At 41.9% G+C, this 25,258-nt stretch overlaps 1 protein-coding gene across 2 annotated transcripts in view; it reads left to right on the plus strand.

The window, feature by feature from the left end:
- The first annotated feature begins 307 nt into the window (after positions 1 to 307).
- Positions 308 to 25,258, plus strand: part of LOC105568399 — a 53,582-nt gene continuing 28,631 nt past the window's right edge. The window contains exons 1-8 of one of the 2 annotated variants that reach the window (XM_012024050.1): positions 308 to 655; positions 18,156 to 18,428; positions 19,041 to 19,171; positions 19,408 to 19,960; positions 20,246 to 21,086; positions 21,834 to 21,911; positions 22,179 to 22,387; positions 22,588 to 22,820. In XM_012024050.1, the coding sequence (XP_011879440.1) occupies positions 573 to 655; positions 18,156 to 18,428; positions 19,041 to 19,171; positions 19,408 to 19,960; positions 20,246 to 21,086; positions 21,834 to 21,911; positions 22,179 to 22,387; positions 22,588 to 22,820 (2,401 nt within the window). In that variant the 5' untranslated portion in view covers positions 308 to 572. Of the gene's footprint in view, positions 656 to 3,745; positions 5,046 to 18,155; positions 18,429 to 19,040; positions 19,172 to 19,407; positions 19,961 to 20,245; positions 21,087 to 21,833; positions 21,912 to 22,178; positions 22,388 to 22,587; positions 22,821 to 25,258 lie in introns of those variants that run through there. The other variant, XM_012024051.1, reaches the window with a different exon arrangement.

Consider the following 25,258-nt stretch of genomic DNA (forward strand, 5'->3'; position numbering starts at 1 on the left):
TTAAATATCATTAAAAACACAGAGTGATATTTAAAAAATCCTCTTTTCTTGTATTTTTTTCAGACTTGTGTATGAGGCTAATTCGTTATTAGCTAATGACACAGACGTTTATTCGCCATTCTTTGCATATATTGCGGATGCAATAATGTGCATTACATTGCATTATATGTATATTACACATGCATACACATACGTAATACTAGAAAAGAAATAGAAATCTATGTCTTTCACGTAACAGCTAATTAATTAAAAGAAATTAAAAGAAAGTAATTTTTGTATATGAAGTTAAAGTGGACTTCTTTGTCGAAATGCGCGAAAGATATGTCTTAGTAAGATATTCGCGTCACTTGCGCCGTGACGTCGATAGGATGTAAGATATAAATGGAATGTGCCGTAGACACCTTTGCCACCCCAGGAAACCGCGCCGGTATCAACATTCTGAGTCAGTGTGATGCCGTCGTACGTGACACTCGGCAACACGTATAATCCCGGACACCGTTATTAGTCTCGAAAATTCAAAGGCTCGGGTGATCTTGTTTGTTAGAAATATCGTGTACTATGATACAATCTCTATGGACGAGGAACGCGTGGATGAATTGCTCGAGGTTCTTCAGAGGGTGGAAGACGCTCGAAGTTGGGAACTGTTGATAATCATGTAAGTATCTCGAGAAATTTTATAAATTTATAGAAGCGAAAGGACGAAACATTAAGGAAACGAAAAATCGTGAAGCTTTGATCATATTTTGCATTTGTCTCGCATTTTCTCGTTTCTTTGAGAGAGAATTTTGAGAACGTTTATATATAGAAATCAAGATTTTTTTAATGACGTATGGAGCGAAGCAGCTTCAGTAGATTTTGATTAATCATGTTATAAAATTCAGTTATATATGTATACATGACTATGACCGGTATTCACAGTCGGATCTTATATTCAAAGCCATCTTGAATTTATCTAAAGATGCTATATGGAACATTTCATTGGCTACGGAGTATCTAGAGATGATCTTAAGACTGTCTTGAATATAAGATCTGACTATGAATACCGGCCTATGTGTATATCTTTCACATATTGATGTAAAACTGAAAATTCGTTTACCAATGAGAGTCGATTCTCTGACCTTCGCTGCTGTCTCGACTTTATGACTTGTAAATATGTAGTATTTTGATGACAAACTGTGTAGCATAGTAAGGCCTCAGTCGTATATTTTGTAGTCGTAACTGCTACATTCTGTCATCGAAGATTATTGATGTTCTCATCGCTATTATCGTCGTCGTAATTTCTGTCAGTTTTTTCCCCAACTCCTTCTTTTCTAACTTAAACTTAAAAATTTATCTCCTTAATAGTAGTTTGATATAAAAGTGAGAAAAAATAATTGTAAAAGTTCAATGCTATGTGTCATATAATTTTTTTTTATTTTTTCATGTTATTCAGTTCGATTGTGAATTTCATAAATAATTCGATGAAAACTAATATAATTTAAACCGAGATTTATACACCCGCCTCTTCGAGTGCATATTCTACATAACTGATTTGGCATTCGCAGGCGACTCACAAGCATGAGTGAAATTTGAAGAGCAATGGTGTAAACTCATATTTGCTCATACAGTCGCGATATTAATCCGACATTTCCAATCATATAAAAAAATACTCGATTGGAGCTTATTTATACAGCAGCATGCGTTTATATTCCTATGCTCTACTAGTTTTTGCATTAAGTTCTATCAGTTATTTCACAAAATTTTATATGTACAGGCACTCGATCGACAAAAAGTGTTCGACCATAAAAGGCTTGCATGCTTACATAGTTGTACTTAGGCAAATTTATACACGATAGTACTGTTAGCGTGCATCAAAATGCATTAATGCACCCGAGCTGCTCACTATGTACTGCATCTCACGCGATGCGTTTACATTCTTGCGACAAATGCATGCAAGTCGAGCGCAACAGGTAGCAGAGGCTTCTACATCCTTTCAAATTTTCGTTGCAACTCTTCTGTTGTAAGTATGCAAGATACATTTACATGCACGATTCGAGCGTGCGCGCGAGAGAAGGGGGGGGGAATAGGGAAAGAAGGAGAACACGGATTACAATAGTTCACCGAGTTGATGGAAAGGAAAGGAACAAGAAGAGATCGAAAGTGTTAAATGATCGGTGAACTATCACGTGTACGTCGGTACAGAGCGTGCAATAAAGTATAAAACAACTTGAGTAACTTATAACTTATAGTAGAAAACAATTTAATTAATTTTAATAATTAATACAAGCTTATTGCATATATACATCTATACATATAATAATAATAAAAATAATTGAAGTAATATATTTGACAATGACTGAGAGCAATTACAATAAGAACATAATTTAAAGAATTGTTGGGACGCCATTGATTCGTCCGTTACCTGACGTTTCTGTTCGGTGCATTTGTCCAAAATATTTAATTTATATTTATTTCGTCTCGACTTGTGATGAATATGAATTGTAAGAGTAATTTCGTGATATCGAAAATATGATCTTGCAACGTGACCTGAGAAAATCGCCGATAAACATAATAATGAAATAGAACAAGGCTGTTCTCAAAAGACCTCAACCTTTTGATATTTGACATTGGACATGCGGTTGAATATGAAGAAATAAAGAATTCATTTGGCAAATTACGTATGACAGAGAGCCAATAAATATTATATTTCTTGCGAATCTCAATCACGCGGAGGAAGTTGCAACAACACTGAAACATAATAGAAACTGATCGAATCACTTCCTGCGACATTGCTCGCGTTTTTTCTCCCGTTCTCCAGCAAAATTATTCCGCTTGTAGGCGATCCGAGATAAAAAAAAAACTAATCGATGATTTATCGACACACGTCATGTACGTTACACCGCTCGCCAAGGATTGGATTATTGATGTGTTGGAGAATACTCAGTCATGTGTACGTGAAACCAAGATACATGCACTTGAAATTCTGTATTGTACAAGTTACAACACGTGGCCAAAACGTGATAAATTCGATGAAATAAATTTATCTCAACTTTTAACAATGAAAAAGACAAATTGAGAGGCAAACTGACCAAAATCAGGTGCACCGATGACCACTGATGACCAGCGGGCATTATTTTATCTTGTTTTATCTTTACAATGCCCCAGCAAGGCCTGATGCCCAAACTAATGCCCAAAAAATGCCCAGTAATGCCGCAAATATGTACACCACGGTGCGCCCTCCGCGGTTTACCCCTCGGAAAAATTTAAGGGAAGAAAACTTTTTAACAGAAAAAAAACACGAAGAAAATTAATGTAAAAAGCTGTATCATTATTGATTAAGAAAAGTGCCTTATCAGACTGTAGCTTTTAAATTATATACAGGGTGTCCTGAAATTCGCGAATCAAAATACCATAGCAAGAAAGTCGTCGAAAAAATAAATTAAAAAGTTATTTGCCATTTTTCGTTCCGTTCAACCGTAATGTATGATTGGCCTGTTTTGCACCTTTTTATCTAAAAAAACTACTGCTCGGAACGAAAAATGGCTAATAACTTTTTAATTTATTTTTTCGACGACTTTCTTGCTATGGTATTTTGATTCGCGAATTTCAGGACACCCTGTATATAAGAATTTTAATTGCCAGATATGGTCGATAAAAATCACTGATGTTGTTAATTACTGCTGGCGACTTTTAAGAGGATTCTCACTAGTTTAGTAAATAGTGCAATTTATTATTAAAAGTCCTTTATACAACGAAAATTGAACGAATGACCCGGTTGAGTGTATTATTCTTTTCCTCTAAAAGTCACACAATTAAATTAAATATCACGTATCTTATTTAAAATCCCTTGGACTTCTCGGGACGTCCAGTCCCGTCATACATCACTGAGCCCTCACACTATGCAGTATGCCCGCACACGTGCACACACTCGTGTACGCACGATCTCTTCCTAATACCAATGTGCAGGAGCAGATAAAACGACGCCACACAGGCGCACATCCACGCACACATGGAGCCAAGAATTCCTCATCGGCTGGTTGCACCAGGATGAGGAACAGAATACGGCGTATCGGTATACACGCATAACTACGCGCACAGTCAAAAGTCAGATTATCGGTACAGGTAGAAGTAAAAGAACACACGGCGTCGCCACGCACACAGGTGAGCGTGAAGCGGTGTGCGCGCGACGTTACGCACACCCGTACACGCACACAGGGGCAAAAAACACGCCACACCAGTTTACGCGTAACACACGCAAATCAGGAGTCACACTTTCGTATGCCTGCGCCGCGTTCGTAGATAAAAGGAAAAGAATATCTTGGCGGTATCTTGTACACAGGCAAACGGAACGTAAAGAACGTGCCACGCCAGTTTACACACAGCGTGCACATACATATACGCACACACATAATCCAATCAAGAATCGTACACCTGTCTGCGTGTGCGGAGGTAAAAGAACACGGTGTACGCACACAGGTGAGTCGAAGAAAAACGCCGCGTGCGTACATGTGCACAGGTAAGACCGACGAGCCGTGCGGCACGACACTCGTCTGGGTCTTGGGGCCTCAGTAAGGTGGTGTTCACCGCCGTGTGTGCAACTCCTCGTGGTATCGCTTCTCCACCTCCGCCTCTTCTTCCTCCTCCTCCTCCTGCTGCACCGGGGGACCAGGTAAACGCACGAGGACGTGTATCGGAGCCCGTGGCCGCAGAAGCGGGCCCCCGGATCGCTCTTTCGCTCTCCCATATCGGTAGCCTTGACGGGCGCCAACCAGCCTGGACACCCAGCGTTTAACCCGGCCTGGTCTGGCGAACACACGTGCGTTAACCGCGGAGCGCGGCGAGGAGAGTTTGGGCTCGCGAGTTTGTCAGAAAGAAAATTCCTCCCGATCCGCGGAGGCGCGGTATCGGGGGTGAATTCCTCCCGGGGGTGCGCGAAGAGGAGGAGCGGCAGGATGTGTGATCGGTGATCGTCGGTGTGTGCCAACGGCAACGTGAGTGCCAACGATGTCGACGACGGACGTGGTCCGCATCGTTCAGCAAGGAGCCGCTGCTGACGAAGACCAGGGGTAATTTTTCTCGCTCGCCACTTATTTCGGAACGTAAGGCCTCACCGGCCGCGGTGAAGGGCCCTTTCTCGAGCCGGGAATCGGTGAAATATGGTGCATCTGGCAGTGAAGGTTGTTGAACGGAGACTCGTTACAGCGATGATGTGTTCAGCATTGCTCCTCGATGTCCGTCGGTCTCCAAATAAAAGAGAACGTGTGCAAAATGATTAATTTCAATTAGTTCAATTTTTACGGCACTCGTCGAGGGGTCAAGTAAATAAACAGAGGTGTTACTCAAAAATTCAGCGATTATTCTAAATCTTTCAAATCTTAATCTGAGATCTGCAAGACACAAAGAATATTAAAAGAATTAAACTCTTGGACGCACACATCGCTGATGACTATTGATTAGTCCGGGCAATCGATTTGATATTTTATTATAGTATAAAAACGATGGGGGGTAAAACCATAATTTCTATTCATTCTTCAGTGAAAGAAAGGAAAGGAGGATTAGTGAATAACATTATAATGAAATTCAAAATTAATCCAACTCTTCCATTGTTCTACAAGATAAAAAGATAGGGTTATTTTAAAATTGAAACAATTCAATTATCTTACACTTCTACAGATTGTTAGAAAAGATAGTCCTTTCGACGCGTATGCTTTTTCAATTTTCAATATGGTGTGAGCGTAAGTTGGTCAAAGTTTTACGCTCGACTGTATTGTGAATGGGAGTCGTGTCGGATTCGAAGTTGGTGGATATGCTGATCATGCGTTTCGCGCTCGCCGGCAAATGGAGGATGACGGGTCGTTAGAGAGTGGCAGGAATTTTTGGCTCGTGAACAGGATGATTACGAGGAGAAAATAATTTCTTAGGAACGAGAAAAGGCTTTCTGGGACATGGGGAGACTGCATTCCGAATTTTGAGTCACTTTATTTTGATGAATTATCATATCGACTGATAAAAAGAAATCTTGCATTATCTCGTTTCGTTTATCTCTCTTCTTCTCTAGAACATTAGCTCAAAAGAGCGTCACATTGCCCAATGGGATGCGTGTGTGATATTTTTTTTTTCATTTATCTTTTCTATGATCTATCACACTTTTATGGCTCAATAGATTTCGCTTTTTCATTTACTTTCTTTACTTGTGTCATTAATTTATTTCTTCATTCGATTGTTAGACATTTAAAGGAGGCACAAATTACAAGCTTCACAATTTGTCATAAATTGAAATAATTCACGCCTTGAGTGGAAACATGTTCTTACCCATGCATACATATTTTTAGTTATTATCGTTAGGTTTCCGCGTGAGATACAGACACGAAGCGGCACTTTAACGCATTATCCTTGCAGAGGTGTATTTTATTCGACACCGTTACGTTTCATTAATTTAACCGTCCCTGTATCCATGTTGATCAGCACATATACATTATTTTGTACACTTATCATAAATTGCATTGCATTGCCGTTCAGTGCGTTGTGTGCCAGATTTGTCGGAGATCATGTATACACGTTATGTAACACGAATTACTCTTTGGCATTCTTTTTGCGCTACCTCACAAAAAGGTTTACCAAGTCGTAAATTCAAAACGATTGCAACTGCATATATTTGATAAAACTTTTATTAAATACTCTTTCTTTTATAATGTAAAAATATGCAATATATTGCCGATTCTTATCCTTTCTTTGATGTAACAAATAAAAAAATTTTAAAGATAGAGAAAAGTAAAACACTATTAACTATATTAAAACTATAATTTTATTTTTAAACGTTTTTCTCATCGAGCCATTCTTCAAATATAAGACGAGACAATTCCCCCAGAAAGGTGCTCCAGTTTTGCACAGTTCGACACATTTTAAATGCACGGCCGCAAACTTCTTCGTCAGCTGAAATGAATCGGATCGTTTACAATTTCAATCTCTGTTTACTCGCGATATACATGCGGCGAGCGCTTTATCAGCATTATTTGCGTTATATTGTACTTTCTACTTGTCTGCTACCCGCAGGAGTAAAGTCCGATGAACGCGGCGCGGCTGTCGAATACCGTCGAATCGTCGTCGTCGTCGTCGTCGTCGTCGTCAGGAAGAAGTGAGACATTCACGCGAAACCTGTTTTGGCGTTATCCAAGATTGCTCTGCCGCCTAAGTACAGTATCTTGTTCACTCATTCTCTCTCTCTCTCTCTCTCTCTCTCTCTCTCTCTCTCTCTCTCTCTCTCTCTGCTCTCTGCTCTATTCGCCAGCAGACTTTATAAATGTATTTATTCTTCATACTTCGGCAGATACGAATCGTTATCTGCTATCGAGTTACAGAGCAATCTTTACTTGAGACGCTAAAATTAATATAGAGTATTACGAGTATTACGTATTAGTAAGAGTAAGAGTGAGATACCGCTCTCGCACGGTCTATGTAATTGGTTTGGTAAATAACTGCACAATTAATTTCCACCGTACACAAATTAATTTTTAAAATAATTTCGAGGGGTAAAACCGCTGTGGGCATCGTGGTGCGCAGATTTGCGGCCTAACTGGGCATTCTGGGCATTTTTTGGGCATTAGGCCTTGCTAGGACATTTTAAAGATAAAATAAGATAAAATAAAATAATAAGATAAAGTAATACCCATTGGGCATTAGTGGGCTTTGGTGTACGTGATTTTGGTCAGCGGTTTACCCCCCCCCCCCCAATAAATTAAAGAATTAGCTTTGTTATTATCCTTTAAATGTAAATTACATTCGTTGATTGACATTGATATTGATTAATCGTTGATTGATAATATAATACAAAGCTAAATTGCAACCGCGATCGTGAATATCGCATTACATGCAGACATTGATTACTTGATATTTAAAAAAAGGTGGGAAGAAATAAATTCTTACATATCATGTATCCTATTTTAAGAACGATGATACAAATCGAAGGAATGATATCAATCGATGCTATCTCGCGCTTCATAAATCATAGAATTATTTACGAATCTAAGGAAGAAATAGAGAACCCGTTGAAAAGGTTCGAGCATTTTTCTACTCTGTCATTTTTGGAAGGTAAATTTTTCTGTTTTTGTTAGAATGCACTTACTAATTTTCAAGTCTGATCGCTTTCTCAATAATAAATTCAATAAGAGATTAATTCGTTATACGCATAGGTACGTACAAACCCAGAAATACATTACCAATAAATTGTATATTATATCGTAATATTATAATTAAATTAGACGTATGCGAAGAGAGCCATATTGTTCTCTAGGGCATTTCGCAGAGTTTCAACAGCGGATAATTTCCCTCTTAAGCGATTCTTCGTGGCGGGACGAGCATGTAATTAGACACATTCTTGCATCTTCGGCGTATACCGTCTAATGCCATTCCGCTATGTAATTTGCTAATATCGCGGTGGGTTGCACCTGCAATTTCGACCCTCACGTACGGTTGCCACATCATATATTTTCTTACAAGCCTTTAATTGTTTTAATATATCGAAAATTGCTACTTCGTGCCTTCGCTCGAAGGCGGTTTGAATCGCGAGCTTTTTCATGAATTCTCATCAACGACCCACGTTTCCGTTCTCGATCACAGACCGCTATGCGATAAATAATAATAGAGAAACATTATGAAAATATTAAAACTCAGTTAATCATCTTACGATTAGCGCCCGTCATCGCTGCGGGAGTATCCTCAATCGTTTTTTTCTTACGCTCATTCACTTTGCATTACGTTTCCCCTTGCGACCGGCAGAGTCGCGGGAGGAAAATCTCACCGAGAAAATTCTCCACGATCGTGACTTGACATTGTAACGAGCGGAATTAATTTGTGCCTCCCGCGCCTCCCGACTCTTCGGCTTTGTTTTAAGTGACGAAGGAGCAGGCCCGCTTAGCTTCGCGACAGCGAAGAAATCAGAGAAGACGGCGAGGCGGCGTGTAAAGATACTGCGAGACCATATTAGTCACGTTTCTCGAAGACGTATCGTCGTCTCACTCTAACGCTTTCTCATCTTTCCCTCTCTCGTCCCGCTCGCTCTTTCTCCAATGTCAATGACTGCTCTCTTGGGGCTAGCTGTGTGACCCCCCGTGTGAACGAGTCTCGTCTTTCTATGTCTCGCTCAGCCGGAATGGCGCTTTCACACGAAGGTGGATAGAGCCCACAATGTGCGTACCCGCATAATATTTGACGCGGCGTTATATCACGCGAATAACGCGAGTTATATTGGGCTGCGAATAATCCCGCGAGCACCGTTGACAAGTGCTGGTTATGTGGCGCGATACACCGGCGCCTTGCAATTCAAGATCCGTCTCTCGTAAATAAAAAGATTAATCAACTAATAAGAAACTTCTTCACTGTCGCCGGCGGTAATCAACAACGCCAGTGTTTCTTGGCGATACCTGGCATTTTTTAGTAATACAGAAAATTTATTGCGAAAGATATTACCTCGGCCAGGGTTTGAACCTGGACCTCTCCCTACACCCTAGGCGGGCGATTCTCACCAATTCGAATTGGTTGGTCAAGAAAACGCCGACGTTACAACCCTAATAGCACAGAAATATTTTAAAAGATTCAATATATTTTAAAATATTTATAAAGTATTTTAAAAAGATTTTAAAATATATTTAACCTTTTAAAATATTTCTGTGCTATTAGGGAAAGATTAACTTTTATCTCAAATCCATGTACGCGAAGCTTATCATTGTCCACGTGGTGCAATGGCATAAAATGGTACATGATACAAATTAAAATAAAATATAAAGCGATATAAAATTGGGAGGTGACCAGGTAGGAGAAGTAAACGACTTGCGAGTTTGGAAGATTCGGGACAGGGATAAATAAGGGGTTTAATTTAATAGAAAATACCATACGTAGGGCCGAGCGAAGGTAGGATGAAGAGATAGGCGAAGTAAGCGTGGTATATTTAATTTTACGGCGGCAATTGGTTTGATAAGAGATTAAAGGTGTAGACGGTTTCGATAATTGAACGTCGGAACGCGGAAATCCGCGCGTGTCTGGTCGAATAGGCTCGCGGACGCGGGTTACTTGGAGAACGAACCTTAAACCTTAAGGTTGAATAACGGTTCTTCCGGCGCGCATGCATACCTACCTACCTACCTACCTACCGTGGTGTCTCTACGGGGGGATCGCCGCCGTCGCGATTTCTGCGCAAGGCGGTGCAACGAAAAGTTGCTGGCGTACGAACGAATGAACGAACGAAAGAAAGAACGAAGGAACGAGCGAACCTGTCCTGTCCCGCTTCATCGCGAACGCAGCAGGGTCGACGCACCGAACGTGACGATATTTTGACGTGCTCGAAGCGAGCTCCGCTGTCGCGAGACTCGGCACGACACGTGATTCGCGCTCGATTCGCAGTTGCGCAAGCTGAGTTGAATCGCGACGGTACAGTAAGCGAAATGTAGGGAGGCTGCGGAGAGATGCTCATCCGGACGAGAGAGATGTACTGCTAAAAAAAAAACCATAGAAATTGTTCTGAGAGAGAAGAGATCTCTGCCGCGGAAATTTGAAAGAATTTTCGCTGGAACCGATAGAAGCGCGCGTTGAAAAAGGAGTTTTGCTAAAGGCGTTGCACATATTGATAGCGATAGTGTGTAGATAACAGAGACTTTTTGTAGATGTTGCAATAAGTACACAGAAAAAAATAGATGTTAGTAATATTGCCGACTCTATTCTTTGTATTACATATAATCCAGAAAACAGTTTCTTTGAAATCGAACAAATTTTCATTGAATCTTGACCTTACTAGACCTTTATTTAATTTCAAAGAAACAATTTCTTTACCTTAATCAAAATGTTATTTCATTAAGACTGAAATTTCTAAGAAAATTCATATCTGTTTCTTCAAGCCCAGTAAATATTTTAGTAGAAGTAAATAAAAATTCAGTAGATTCAACGAAGTGTGATTTCAATTTATCTCGTTTGTTTCACCTAAATAAACCTTTTTTTCTGGGTGCACATACATCATCAACGTTAGACCTTCAAATTGCAACGAAGATTATCCTTTGCATCCTAGAGTTCTCTCGTCGACTAGTTTATTTTTTCGTTAATTAAATGAAAGTTCTCTGTATCTAAATGATAATTTCTTCTGGCCGTGCTTTAGCGCCTCCATGCCCCTTCACTTATCCATTTCTTCCGGCCGTGATTTAAATTCCTTTATCTCATACGTAACGCTCAGTAAATGAAAAAAACGCGCCACCCCTTGTAATTGCGCAATTCGCCCCTTAAATTGTATAAGGCATTAACTTGATGAATAATCGTGGCGCTCACGTGTCAACCAACTCAAAAGCTAATCACAACATTCCTGCGACTCTTCTGACAATTTAATTAACCTGGCAATTTAATGACGGGAAAGTTATTGTTCCGCGAGAAACGAATGATACACTACGGCTGTCGGTTCTTCTTGTTTGAAGATAATTATTTTTCTTTATCCGCTTCCGCTCCACATTTTGTCGTGACGTCGACAAAAACGCCTTCGTCATTCTCAGGACACGGCATCCAGATATTGACCCCCGCGACCTGATTTCCCCTTTTCGTTGAAATTTCTAGGACGTCGGGGTATCATTTGAATAACTCAAAAGAAAAAGGCCACGATTTAAAATCACAATAGCAAACGAGCCAGTTACTTAAAACATTGTTTAGAATTTTTTATTTCTCTCCGAGTAGCTCTCTCTCTCTCTCTCTCTCTCTCTCTCTCTCTCTCTCTCTCTCTCTCTCTCTCTCTCTCTCTTCTTGCTCTGTTTTATTCAAAGTTAAAAATTGATTAGTCTTGATTGATAGTCTCAATTATAACATAACAGTAAATCTTTTTAAGTTTGCCTTTTGCCTCTTCCTCCCCTTCTTCTTTTTCCCCTTTTACAAAATTAATTTTATTGACAGAATCATCGTACTCATGATTTTATACACCTTTTAGGCTACTGTTATTCGCAATGACGTCAAATATTTTCTGAATATTTGATCGTAAATCAAATAGTTTTTATCTCCTAAAGATCTTTTTATTTCAAATCAACTGGATGATTTCTTCACTTGCTTAAATTTGCATTTATACGTTAATGCGTATCAATTAGGCCTGTATCTTTTGATGTTATATATTTTGAAGAAACTAATCTTATAAATTTTATTCTAAATTGTTCCTTCAACGTTTCTCGCTCTCAAGTGATTTATACTAAAGCTGCTCGTTGTAGGCTCTTATCGCGCGCGCGAAACCACCCGCATGGAAACTCTTGATAATACTGCTTGACGTCGCAATGCATCCTGACAATTTTAGCCCACTTTACAACGCTTTCTTTCTGCAAATATGGGTTTGTCTGTCACCTCGCGCAGTCAGAAATAACCAATCTTACAATGTTTACGATTTAAGAGAATATTTTATGCCAACTCTAAATAAATAGATGTGCATATATTCCGTTATTACATATAAATATCAGACACATCTCTATCCTCTAAGCACACTTTTAATTAAGCTTCAACAAATTCATAATTCGAGGCTTAGTTTTTTTTTTACCAAGGTTTTAATGTCACGAAATAAACTTGAGAAATATTTTTCTCCGCTGACTTTATTGCCAAGGAAAATGCAGCTTAAAGAAAAATTCGACACGAATGAATTGTGACAGATTTACAGTCGACTTACTAAGTCTAAAACTGCGCTATGTCCACAGCTCTTATTTATAGATCAACATCGTAAACGAACGGTCCCATATTCGTCCATATCGGAACATCTAGTTTCCATGTATAAATCTATCGATTTATTTAGTAAGTGCCGATATAACAGGTCGGTCATCAGTTGGGTCAGATAACCGAACAACGGCGTCCACATTCTCACCGGCTACGGGAAGTCGTTATTTACTCTTCCTGACGCGTCTCCCTAAGAAATGTATTGATTAGTAATTAGACACGCCGTTACGGTACAGCATCCTCAATACGGGATCCTGATGATCGATGAAACGATATGAATGTGTCCTCCAACACAGCCTCCTCCGCGGATTGTGAAGACATGCAAATCATGTGCGTGTTGTGACATCTGGGACGCTCCTTCAGATAATTAGTTCTCTCTCTCCCAGCTGTCCACCACAGGCAGATCCGGACTCGAGGTTTAGCTACTCAAAATTTTGCCAAGATCCGGTGGTTTTGCGTCGCGAAAAATCCGCGCTGTCCAGCCGCGGTGGAAACCAAGTGGAAAGGCCATATTAGGCGTCCGACGCGGTGCAACCACGTCGTCTACCACGAGGCATTACTGTCGTCTAATGTACGTCCAGTCACGCCCCCGCTGGCTGGGGCCCGAGGAGCGAGCGAGCGAGCCGTGGCGAAACGAGACGAAGCGTACCGAGGGGCCCCATCGGCGGCGGGCCCCCGTCGCCGATCGGCGAGATCGCGACGAGCCGAGCTCTCGCGAGGTGTTCTCGGCCGACCGGGTCGCGAAGCCGTTCGCGTTCCCCTCGCCGAATAATCTGTCAATTACACGGGGATAATGTGCTCGGACGCGTGTTCGTTCCTCGGATCGACGATAAGCCGGTGATAAGTTACGACGATCGGTTCCCCAGCGGCTCCAAAAGTGGTCTCCGCCTCCTCCGGAGTGGCCTAAGTACGTCTGAGCTCTAACTGTCATCGGTGGCTAAAGTGGTTTCCAGGTTGAACGCATTGTGTGCGGTGCGCTCGCGAGTGTGGATTCGTTTAAGTGAATGTTGAATTTTAAAGGGAAATAACGTTAAATAACGCGAGCAAAACGAGGGAGGATGTGATAGAAATAACGTATCCGTCCCTTTGTTTCTGTGCTTTTTTAAATTACGTGTCCAGCCTCGTGTTCGTACCGCGTAAAAAAAACATTGTTAAGGATAAACGTCTTCGTGATAATTGTACAGTTTTATACCTTTGTCTTCTCTTAATTATATTTATATTTAACATCACATTGGAAAATATGAGAGCAATGCTATTAATGGCATTTCTCTCTACAGTGAGAAATAAAATGGCGCGGTTACAAAAATCCATTTATTTCGCTGGGGAAACTTGTCAAATTATGCGAGTTTGAAATTCGCTCCCAGAAACGCATATGAAATACGACTCCGTATAGTAAATTCACGAGTATTTTCAAGCGCAAATGATCCTACAATTGCTTTTGAATGCGACAACGAATCTTCATCGTGTACGTTTAACGAGAAACGTAGAAAAATGCTCGGTACGAATTAAATAGGTTGGCGCCGGCACAATCGCTTGCAACCGTACGGCTCATCTTTAAGCGTATCTCGTTCTTCAGAAATGGCAACCGGATGTGCACGCCTATTCGCGTTTAAATCTCGTATTAATGCAGAGTGCTCATATTTTACGCAATCAAACGCGTTCTCTTCAACGAAATGCAAATACGGCGGAAAACAGTGCTGTTCGATCTCTTCTTAGCTTTCTATCTCTATTTCTTCACTTGCTTCTATTTATAAAACACTATATATAAATTTGCCCTTTACTCGTATCTTTAGTGTTCAAACATTTACATACATATATATATATATATGCAAATAATTTAATCACGTGTACGCTTTCTACTTTTTAGTAAATATCGGGATTATGGAATTACCGATCGGTTTAGACAATACACACTGATTTACACTTTGAACTCGTGAACGTTACTCTTCAAAACCAAATGCAATTATCTATTTCTCTTCCATTTTCTCTTCCTGAAATTGGCGTGAGTGGAGCAGTCTCTCTCTCTCTCTTTCTCTCTCTCTTTCAAGTGTTTGCGTAATCGGCAAGAATTTTGGAAAAATTATTTCTGGTTTATCGCTGGCCGGTGTAGCAACATTCAGACACACGTAGCGAATAATTTCCTCGATCGCGATATCCGATCCTGTTCGAGACGTCGCTACACCTCCGGATGTGAGCGCAATGACTGTTCTCGGGTTTTCTCGACTGTCGAAGACGGAAGTGGATGAACAGCCAGGTGCGTAGTTGCATGTGCATTCACGCGATCGGCGAAGCGATCTTCCGTCCCATGCGCGTATCATCCTCATCGCGTTTTATCATCTCGTCTTTAAACGAGCGGAGTTGAACTCCGTCGGATGTCTTTTGTTGTCAAATTGAATTTCTCAGCGCGTGGATGCAAGTTGCCGGTTGTTTGCCGTAAAATTATTCATGAAAACTCGTGCGTATATCTGCGACGGCATAGGAACTTGCATCGCCGAGTATGGAAATTTTCTTCCTGGGCCGGATAGCCGGCAACGCTTATTGGTATTCTACTCCTTTGCTAGTCTATCGCTATTCTCTTGCACGATTCATTGTTCGTACCTGATCCGACGTGGCGAACGAGACAGAGAAAGAAAGAGTGAAACCGGAGAAAGAGAGAGAAAGAGAGAGAGAGAGAGAGAGAAAGGGCGGGGAGAGAAGAGAGAGAGAAGGGGAGAGGGAATAAGTAGACTGTATTTCATTATTGCAACACGTGAAACCGCGCGGCGTTTGGCGGAATAAATTCAAGAATCACTTTACACGCGTAAAACGAGTACCGTAATGCTTATCGTTAAAGAATAATTGATAAGAATGAACTCGCTAATGAGGATTTGGAATGAAGAAGCGAAAAATTAAGAAGCGACAGGGGAAGAGACTAAAGATACCCCGGCCACTTTATCGCGAGAACATTGTGGAATTATAAGCGCACCGCGCTTTGTCGCTCGGCCCGGTGTGACTTACGATCGGTTGCATTGGCGCGATTTTTCTCAGGTGCCCCGACGAATGGGAGTCGAGCGCGTACCTGGTGGAACACCCACGAGACACGAGCGCGAAACGCTGTTGGCACCGCGCGGCGAGATGTAGCAATCTTTCGTGCACGGTACGTCGAATCTTTTTATAACAAAAGGAGCCTAGATACGGCCGTCCGTGAGTCACTGTCGTCGCTGGCATAAGCAATCAAGTCGACGTAGTCGTGTTCCGTCGTCGGCAGGCTCCTTTTTTCCGCGCATCCCACGGCGATTTATCATCCGGTCGATTAAACGCTCGTTGAAAACTCATTTCAAATCCAGGAGGAGACAGATTGTCCCTCGTAGTGATTTAATATGATCACCCCCGGTGTGTGGCGAACGATTTCGGCAAAAAGATAGGTATTACCGGTGTCGAGCCGTCTTCGTTAGAATCGAGATATCACGAGGTTCCATCCACTTCGCATCGCAATTATTAACTGATCGGCCGGTAAGGTATTTTGTAACGTTCTGAAAAAATGGTTAAGAAGATTTGCGAGTGTATCCGTCGAGATTGAATAAAGTCAGCAATTAATTGCATAATTGCGGTCAGTTGCGTGACATTTGAAGTAAATGTCGGATTATATAACGTTATAAATAAATGCGCGCAGACGTTCGTTCTCGTCTATAACATTCAACGCGCTTATCAACATAATTGATTAATCATTAGCTAATTGCAAATGTACGAAGATGTCGAGTGAACTTTACAGATCCTCGTATCAAACGGGGAGTTCTTCGTTTCTACACGGACAGAATTTTCCCTGAAAATCGTGCACTCGTGGGACAACGTGGTATTTTGAAGACCTTTATGAGAGTTTTGGAAATTTTACCATACATGTTACTAGTAAAATGTATGGTAACATTTTGAAGACGTTTGTCAGACTTGTTTGAAATCTTACCGTACATTCTACTAGTAAAATGTATGGTAAAATTTTGAAAGCGTGAGTTTTTTGAAATTTTACCATACATTCCAGTAGTAAAATGTATATTAATTATGTACACTAATTGTAAGTGTAATTACTAGTAAAATGTATGGTAAAATTTTAAAAACGTGAGTTTTTTGAAATTTTACCATACATTCTACTAGTAAAATATATGGTAAAATTTTGAAGACGATTGTGAGAGTTCTTAAAAATTTTACCACACATTTCAATAGCAAAATGTATACCAATTATGTTATTAATTGTAAGTATAATTACTAGTAAAATGTATGGTAAAATTTTGAAGACCTTTGAGAGGTTTTTGAAATTTTACCATACATTCTACTAGTAAAGTGTATGGTAAAATTTGGAAGACGTTTGTGAGAGGTTTTTGAAATCTTACCACACATTCTCCTAGTAAAATGTATAGTAAAATTTTGAAGTTTCGTGAGTTTTTGAAATTTTATTTATTTTGAAATTTCAAAAACTCTCACAAAACTTTAAAATTGTACCATATGGCAACATTTAAAAAAACTCATAAAATTCTTCGAAATGCTATGGTGTCCCACGATTACGTGACTTTCGGGGTAAATTTTAAGAAAAATTCTGTCGGTGTACCTTTATGCCTCTGACTTTTAAATCTACCGTTTAAAGGACGAAATGAAGCGATCGAGGCCGAACGTTCTCGCGAGACCGATCGCGATTCGCGCACGTATCTCGCGCGCGTATCGCGCGGGCAAAAAATTTCGTTAATGCGGCAATTAACAGCGCGCTCGACGAGGAAGAAAATCTGGCGGCGCGCGACTTTTGCGGCCGCTCGAGTGTGATGAAACGGTTGTTCATGGCTGGAGGAGAACACGGCACGTCACGTGCGTCAGTTGCGTGAGTAAGTCCTGGCCATTAAGTCGCGCGACGACGGCGACGAGGGACGGCGAGACGGTGTGATCGAGATATCGCGGCTCGTAAGCTCGCGCGTTTCTGCCGTTCGATGAATAATCGCGCTCGCCGATACAAATAACGTATATACGTGCGAGCGGCCGTTAATTACCCGCGCTCTCGGCTGAGAGCAAACAATAATTAAGCGTAACTACGTGTGTAGGCGATAAAATCACGCGTCGCACTTGGCCGCGTAAAATCCGACGCGGCCGAGAGAGAAAGAGAGAAAAGAAAATAGTTAACGCTTGAACAGCGTTTCGGTATGTTCGGTCCCTTTTGTTTTCGTTGGACAATCGAGAAGGATATAACTTATTTGCGATCGGTGAGGTACCCGTCACGCTATAGCGTAAAAATAACGTAAGACAATTGTCAAGTGCGGCTAAAGAAACGGCATCTTCATTTAGCGCAGCAGTTCTGAATATTCTCTTGAAAAGGCTTCACCAGTGCCTTTATTAGCGAACGTCTGCTCCGCCGCGCGGCCGCGACGTTCTCCGCGAAGTTGCGAAGTTCGGCGCGGCGGGCAACGAGGATACCTCGGGATCTCCTGCATCCGGCTTTGTGTTCGCAGGAGGCTGAAGGCTGGTCTACAGTACCTGAGAAGAAGGGGGCTGTTCAAGGCGTCCGGCGGCGGCGGCGGCGGCAGCGGCGGCGGCGAACTATCGCATCAAGGACGCAAATGCGCGCGATGCGGCGCGTCGTTCGGTAGAATTTACAACACCGGCGCGACTTGCACGCGCTGCAGACATCGCGTGTGCCGGCAGTGTCGCATCGAGATCACCAGGAACCACGCAGGCGGTGACAGAGAGGTCGAGTGGATCTGCAACGTTTGCTACAAGATCGCGTAAGTGCCCCACCTGCGAGCCCCCCCCCCCCGCGGGCGATCGCTTCCTCGCGAGGCGCTTTTGCGAATAACGTCGGACGTCGAAAACCAGTTTTCTATGTTGTTTAATGGTAATCGAAAGAAATACGGTTGTGTTTTGCGTTCACTTAGACTTTAATACCGCAGCAAACTACCCAGTGATAAATGATCGGTCGATCGATGGCGAATCGACGTCATTTGACGGTGCCGATGTCGATGTCGATTCGATTATCGTTTCGACATCGGTCGACGAATCATTTCTCGCTGGGTATCCACATATTTGAAGTAACGAGGATAATGTCTCACACATAATATGTAACAATATCTCGCTGATACCCCGATTGATTTTCATGAAATATTACTTTGTGTAAAATTTCCTGCTAAATTTTACATAAACAGCTTCGCTGATTAACGCAAATAGAACGAAATTGCGAGGGCAAGATAACGAGCGTGCGAAATACACGTGAAACTTGAATGATGTTCGAATTTAGGTCGAAAATGAAGGGTACCGCCTCTTCCGCATCGCGCGATTCTTTGTTTCCCGTGCGTGTGTCTTCGTGCGCTGACATAATTTCGACTCCGTTCAATTTGCAGAGAATTGCACGTCGTTACCAACAAGTGGATGTACGAGAGTCCGATTTCCAGCGGATCTGTCAGCGAGAAAACAGCGCGGATCCCGGTGGACATACTGAACCGCAGCATCCGACGAGCTTGGACGATTAATGGTGCGTCCCGTTAATTAATCTTCTGCCGATGACTCGGTAGAAAGTCCGAGAAAATGGAAAATGTCTTCAGCAGATAGCGAAAGCTTAATATTAGCGAGTGGATGTTAATTAATGTCACAATTACATTAATTTATGTGTTGATTTCCTATACTCATTTCCTCGTTGAAGTTCAGTCGCGATTGCTTCCGCTTCGTTTTGCATGACAGCGAGTTCACCATAAATAATTTTCTCCAAAGGTCCTCCGACACGTTGGTTGGCTGCGAGAAAGTCCCCGGAATTGCGAATATATCGCAGCCTACCGTCTCGCCATCAGGATTATCGAGATCCGCTGGAGGATTCGCGCTTCGACGACGGAACGTTGTCGAAGCTCGAGAATTCGCGAAAGAGTTTGGACGCGAGGGACTGCGCCGAGGACACCGGCGACAGCTGCAGAGATGTAACCGAAGCGATCGAGAAAAGCGCGTCGATTAACGAACGAACGAAGCGAGAAAGACCGACCGTCAAATCGGAGGACGAAGTGCCATCACCGGATAGTATAAGATTTAATAAGAGAGGCGAGCGCTCGGCCAAGGAGCAGGAGGATCCTGCGCAGGAGCAGAGCACGCCGAGGATATCGCTTATAAAACCGCCGAGGATCCTCGCGAAGCTCGTGTCACCCGAGACGAAAATAAGTCCGACGAAGCATGGCGAGAGGAAATCGAATATTCCCATTTTTAAAAGGAGCTCCAAAGAGTTCGAGGATATCCGGAGCCCGCAGGAGTCGCCCAAGCGATCACTTATTCCTCAAAGGTATCGTTTGCTTCTTTCTTTCACGGGTAGTGAGTACAACTAGAATTTTATCAATGAATTGGGCCGAGAAGTGAACCTCTCGTATATTCATAATTTAAGTAATACCGAAGGTCTGTCTTTAACGAGTCACTCGGAAGCGAGAGATACATGTAAAGTCATTAATAAATAAATAAAAAATCTTAGTTATTGTAAATAATTAGGTAGACATTTATTTTTCATTTTTGAAGTTCATATGGTTCATATAAATTATGACGTGTACACTATATTTCTACTATCATCCTGTAGATACAGAGGAAGCACTGATGATCTGCGTCGCAGTCGCGAGGACATAAGCGTGCCAAGCTTGATCCCGAAACTGTTATCCTCCCGCAGCAAGGAGGAGCGATTAAAGCGGCAAGACAGCAAGGACGACATTCGTCACTTATCGAGATCGGCGCGAAAAGATTTTAAGGAAGAGAGCAAGTTATCGTCGTTTGTCACTTCATCGACGTCCGCCAGCAAGGACGAAGTCTGCAAGCCGGGAATAAGGCTCTTTCGCCGTGAAAATAGTCGCGAGGACGTGGGCAGGGACTGCGCGAATTCGAGCAAAGAGCCCGCGAAAGGAAAGCAGCAAGAGAAGCAAGAACGAGCAGAGGTTGTGGGCGCTGCGGCGAGATTGAAAGCTACCGGCGAACAGATCAGGACAAGGTGCGAGGACGGCAAGGACGACGCCAACGACGCCGAAGGATTGCCGTCGAGGAGAGAGGAGGCGATTGCCTCGTTCGAACCGGACTCGACAGTACTAAACGCCCGACTGGACGAGAGGCCTGATGCGGAACATCAGGACGCGAGGATGATCGACATGATCATCACGGAAAACAGGACGCAGGACGAGCGAATGCGGGAGCAAGACACGATGGTTCTAGGCAACGAGGCGATAGACGAGAAGCATTTGTTGGCGACTCGAGAATCGATCGAATCCGTTGCGGAGAACGATAAGGGACAGGACAACGACGAGGAGGAGACGCGGGACACTGCCGAGCAGTTGTTGGACGTCGGCAGCGACGGTGACGTCACCGGAATCGCCAGTGAAAGAAAGGGCTCGCTGGAGATCGGTTATGGAAAGAGGCCGGACGAGTTCCAAGTGGTCAGTGAATATGTTTGTGTATTGTTTGTGATACGTGGGCGCAATACACGCGGACGAATCCGCGTGCGCGCGCGCGTGTGTGTGTGTGGAGGTGTCACCGGCATCTTTTGCGAAACATGAGCCTTCTCCTGAATTAAATATCTTCACATTTCAATTTTGACTTTCACTTTCATTAATCCGATGTAGAAAAGGTATTATTTAATAACAAAAATCTGCGTATTCAATATTTAACACGAATTTAACAAAGAATTAAACATTTTATATTTTACTTATCAGTTGTTATTTTCATATGAATAATTTTTTGTCAAGTTATATCGAGTATAAAACACTTTTCCGATTCTTATATACGAGTTTTGACTTTTATTGAAAGTTTGCTATATATTTTATTTTATTTTATTAAATAACATTGTTTCTTTGTAGACAATTTTTTAAGACGTATATTTTATTCTTCTAACCGATTTTGTCTTTTTACAAATTTATTCTAAGCATATAAATATAGAAAATGAAGAACAAAATCATTATTATTCCGTCGCTTATGCAAGAAATGACGAAGTAATAATTAGTTTCTGAGAAGCTGCAATCCCATTCATGAAAGTGCTGATTACATATTTATGAACAGCCGTCTAAGGAAAGAGAGAAGGCTCTCGCGCTTGATTTTACTATATATGTATTAGTATTCGTGACTATCGAGTTGCTTAATATACCAATTCTAACGATATTGTCATGCACATACTGTTCTTTAAGCAGATACGGCGAAAGTTCTCTAAAGAAGAATTCTCAAATCCGGACGACACCGATGAGACTCCGAATAAGCGTTGTTCGAGTGTAAGTTAATCCTATCATACAAGCTTTGTTTAATTCATATTTCGAAAAACTTTTAATCAAACGATTATCAACCCGTTTAACAACAACAGTAATACCAGTTATACATTTAGAATTTACTCCTTAAACACGTATAATTGATTATATAAGATTGCAAATGTTTCTGTTGATTATATATATTTTACAAAATACGACTGTTCTGTCGTTGTACTTGCGAGCACGAAATTTTGCAGGAGATTGCTTTTAACGGAATTACTGTTTTATTAACAGCATCTATCGCCGGAAGCCAGTCCATTGAGCACAAGATCGTCGAGGTACAGTCCTCGGGAGAGCGAGAGCGAACCCACTCCTGCATTGCCACGTAAAACCGGAGGAGACTCCTGTTCTGCCTCCCAGAGGATACGCGATGCTATTACGAGGACCAGGAGAGAGTCTAACAGTAGCGCCAGATACGAGAGTAGCGGTAGCGAGAGCGTCAGGTGTGTTTATTCATGCATCTCGGCAAAATGAAGAATGACCTTAATATAACAAGAAACGCATTCGTGTGTGTACTTTTTCCTCTTGTTTCTTTTTCCCTCAAGAAAGAAATTCGGGTTTAAAGCAAAATAATATAAATTTTGAGATGCGAAACTCTCTCTGAAATCAGACGTTGTAATTTTACTTTGTCCCTACCATGTAGATTAAGCGAGACCGGTTTGCATGGATACGCGGAACTGACGAGGAAGGTGAAGTTCTTCGGAGGAAGCAGCGGCGTGGTTTCGTCGACGATCGGTGGCGACGAGGTTGTGCAACGCGACAGTGCAACCAGTGCAGGCGAGGATGAAATCAACGAAGATGGTCACGACAGAGCGGGTCCAGTTCCTTCGCAAGGGAGGACGATGCTGCGACGAAGGAGGCAATTCGATGCTCAAGGTAATTATTTATTTTGCAGTCGTATCCCACGTAAATTTATTGAAATATGCGTGTAAGTTTTCTTAAGGATTACAACAGTAATCTTTATGTAAGAGAATTAACCAATTATTTATTTATATGATTATTTAAACGAATTGCGGACCGAAGAAAATTAACCGAAGTTTCCTTTTTAATCGTTTAATTATATCGAATATAATTTTGTTCATTGGTAATGGAAAGAGTTTTAGTTTTGTTTGTTTTCTCGGCGTTATTTGCATTTTCAAAAGGCGTAGCTGTAATTAATAATAACGTGCAGTGCAATTATCGCATGGTAATCAAGTATCGCTTCGCTTTCGCGATCGCCTGGCCGCGTATTGACCGCCAATAATTGCCATAATTGGCCAATCGCGTGCTCACGCGATTCCCAATTAAATTCTCGATGTATGTTTTCATTTTTATTGCGACAATCGCTCGTAAACGACCGGGAAAAGTTGCGACATTTTCCTCCGTTAATAAATTTAGAAAGAAACAAATTCTCCTCGAGTCTTATATTTAAATTCATTTCACGTGCACGGCAGACGTCTAGATTAATTAATATCGATAAAATCACATATACCATATGAGATTAATAAGATAATTCCTTAATGAGACAATCTCTCATTCAGATAAAAATTCTACGATCTGGACTTTTATTTATTAAATTAATCGGCATAAAAGTATTTCTTTTTTGTTCGTTTACATATGTCGATTCCGTAATTCCATTTACCGTAACGCAGTATATCTAAATATATAAAGAACGCCATATGGCCACCCGTAACGATAAGCTCATCGATTATTGAAACCCCCGGGCACACTTCCTAGTTCGAAAGCAGCCAGTATTCTCCAAGAAAACCGAACGGGACCATCGATGTCCCGAAAGTTAGGAGACGCGTATGAACCGTGAGAAGAGACTCGTTTCCGGCCCGATATTGAGACCCAAGTGTCCCGCGGTAGTAAAATCGTATCTAGTTGAAATTACGTAGAAAGTTACGGAATACAATGCCTCATAAAACTATAATTAACGCGGTACCGGGTGAACATCGCTAACGAAAGAAAAATGACAACAGCGAGGGAAGGAATAATCAATGGCGCGTCGAAGAAACGTTCCAATTGATTTTTGTCCATCTCAAGAAAGTGTTGCTGGTTGATCTTGTACAATAATGTCTCGGGGGGGAAAATCGACGTTTTCGCTTGACGTTAGAGCGTTCTCTTCCCTCCATTGTTTCCGATGAAATCTCCGTTTCGTTTCCGATAAGCATCGCGTTTCAAGCAGGAACATTAAAAAAGCAATTACCCTTAATCTCGTATTTCGTCCGTCGCGAGAGATTCGGTGGAATGTGAAAGGAATGCACTCGACGTTTAATAGTGCATAAAACGCTTGACGTGCATATTCCGAATCAACGCCGGTCTTCGTGATTCAAGCACGCCCGCGATTTCGCCCGGTATCGAGAAGCGATCGTAAAATCTGAGTCGGACGCGAATCAAATGACTCATTTTACTTCGTAATTCTCGCACTGTCGATTTGCCTCGAGGTTGTGTGCCTTCCGCAAACATGGAGTTATTCAGAGCACTCCAATTGTCACTCACGTTTCTATTGTCGATGTACTTTCTCATTTTCTACACTGGGATCGTCGTGGTTTTGTACCTGCTGTGGACGAGAAGCGATTAGCAACTAGTATCAAAATGTGACGGCACTTGTTTCTTTCTTCGTTAACTTTGCCCCGCAAGAAACGTTAATTTTTTTCCCCCGAGAACGAGGCAGAAAATAGACAAAAGGTACGCACGAATTGTTTAAATAAATTTGTAAAGCTAGCGTAGACTTAACATCCAACAGTTTTTATTCGCTTACGGCGTATCAGGTCTCGCTTTGACCACGTTCCTCAACTTTGTCCGGTATCCGTATCCTTTTCGCTAATTCGTTCATTGTTATCTCCGCTGCATCGTTACGTCTGAAATTTATGGTAGCTTATTATCGCCACGTTTCGAGCATAGTTCGCTCATGAATCTCAAGGTTCTCGTCCCAGATTCCGAATAAAACTCCTATCTGCCCATCTCTACCGTCCATTCTTGCCCGAGTATGATCGTTTTGGCACGGAATCATCCGTACGTGGCGCGACGGCGAGCGAAGCGGTGGGCAGCAGGTGAGGCGAAGCGAAGCGGGGCCCAGGGAAACAGCATAGGAATAATAGTGTAACAACGTTCCCTGCTGGCACTCTATAGTCCGCTCACCTGCGACGCGAATGTACTGGGTGTCGCGAAATCGCCGCTCGACGGGCGACGAATATTAAAGAGTGGTGGAACCGCGCGATTCCGAAGCGTGATTATGCTGGGTTATAAAAAGAGTCGCGAGACCGACCTAATTCTGTTTTCAAAATCTTCTTTGGATCGTGCACCTTAGTCCGTGCCAGAAACAAAAAAAA

Source organism: Vollenhovia emeryi, unplaced genomic scaffold (genome assembly GCF_000949405.1).
Source record: "Vollenhovia emeryi isolate VEMERY1.0 unplaced genomic scaffold, V.emery_V1.0 DF939129.1, whole genome shotgun sequence".
Taxonomy (NCBI): domain Eukaryota; kingdom Metazoa; phylum Arthropoda; class Insecta; order Hymenoptera; family Formicidae; genus Vollenhovia; species Vollenhovia emeryi.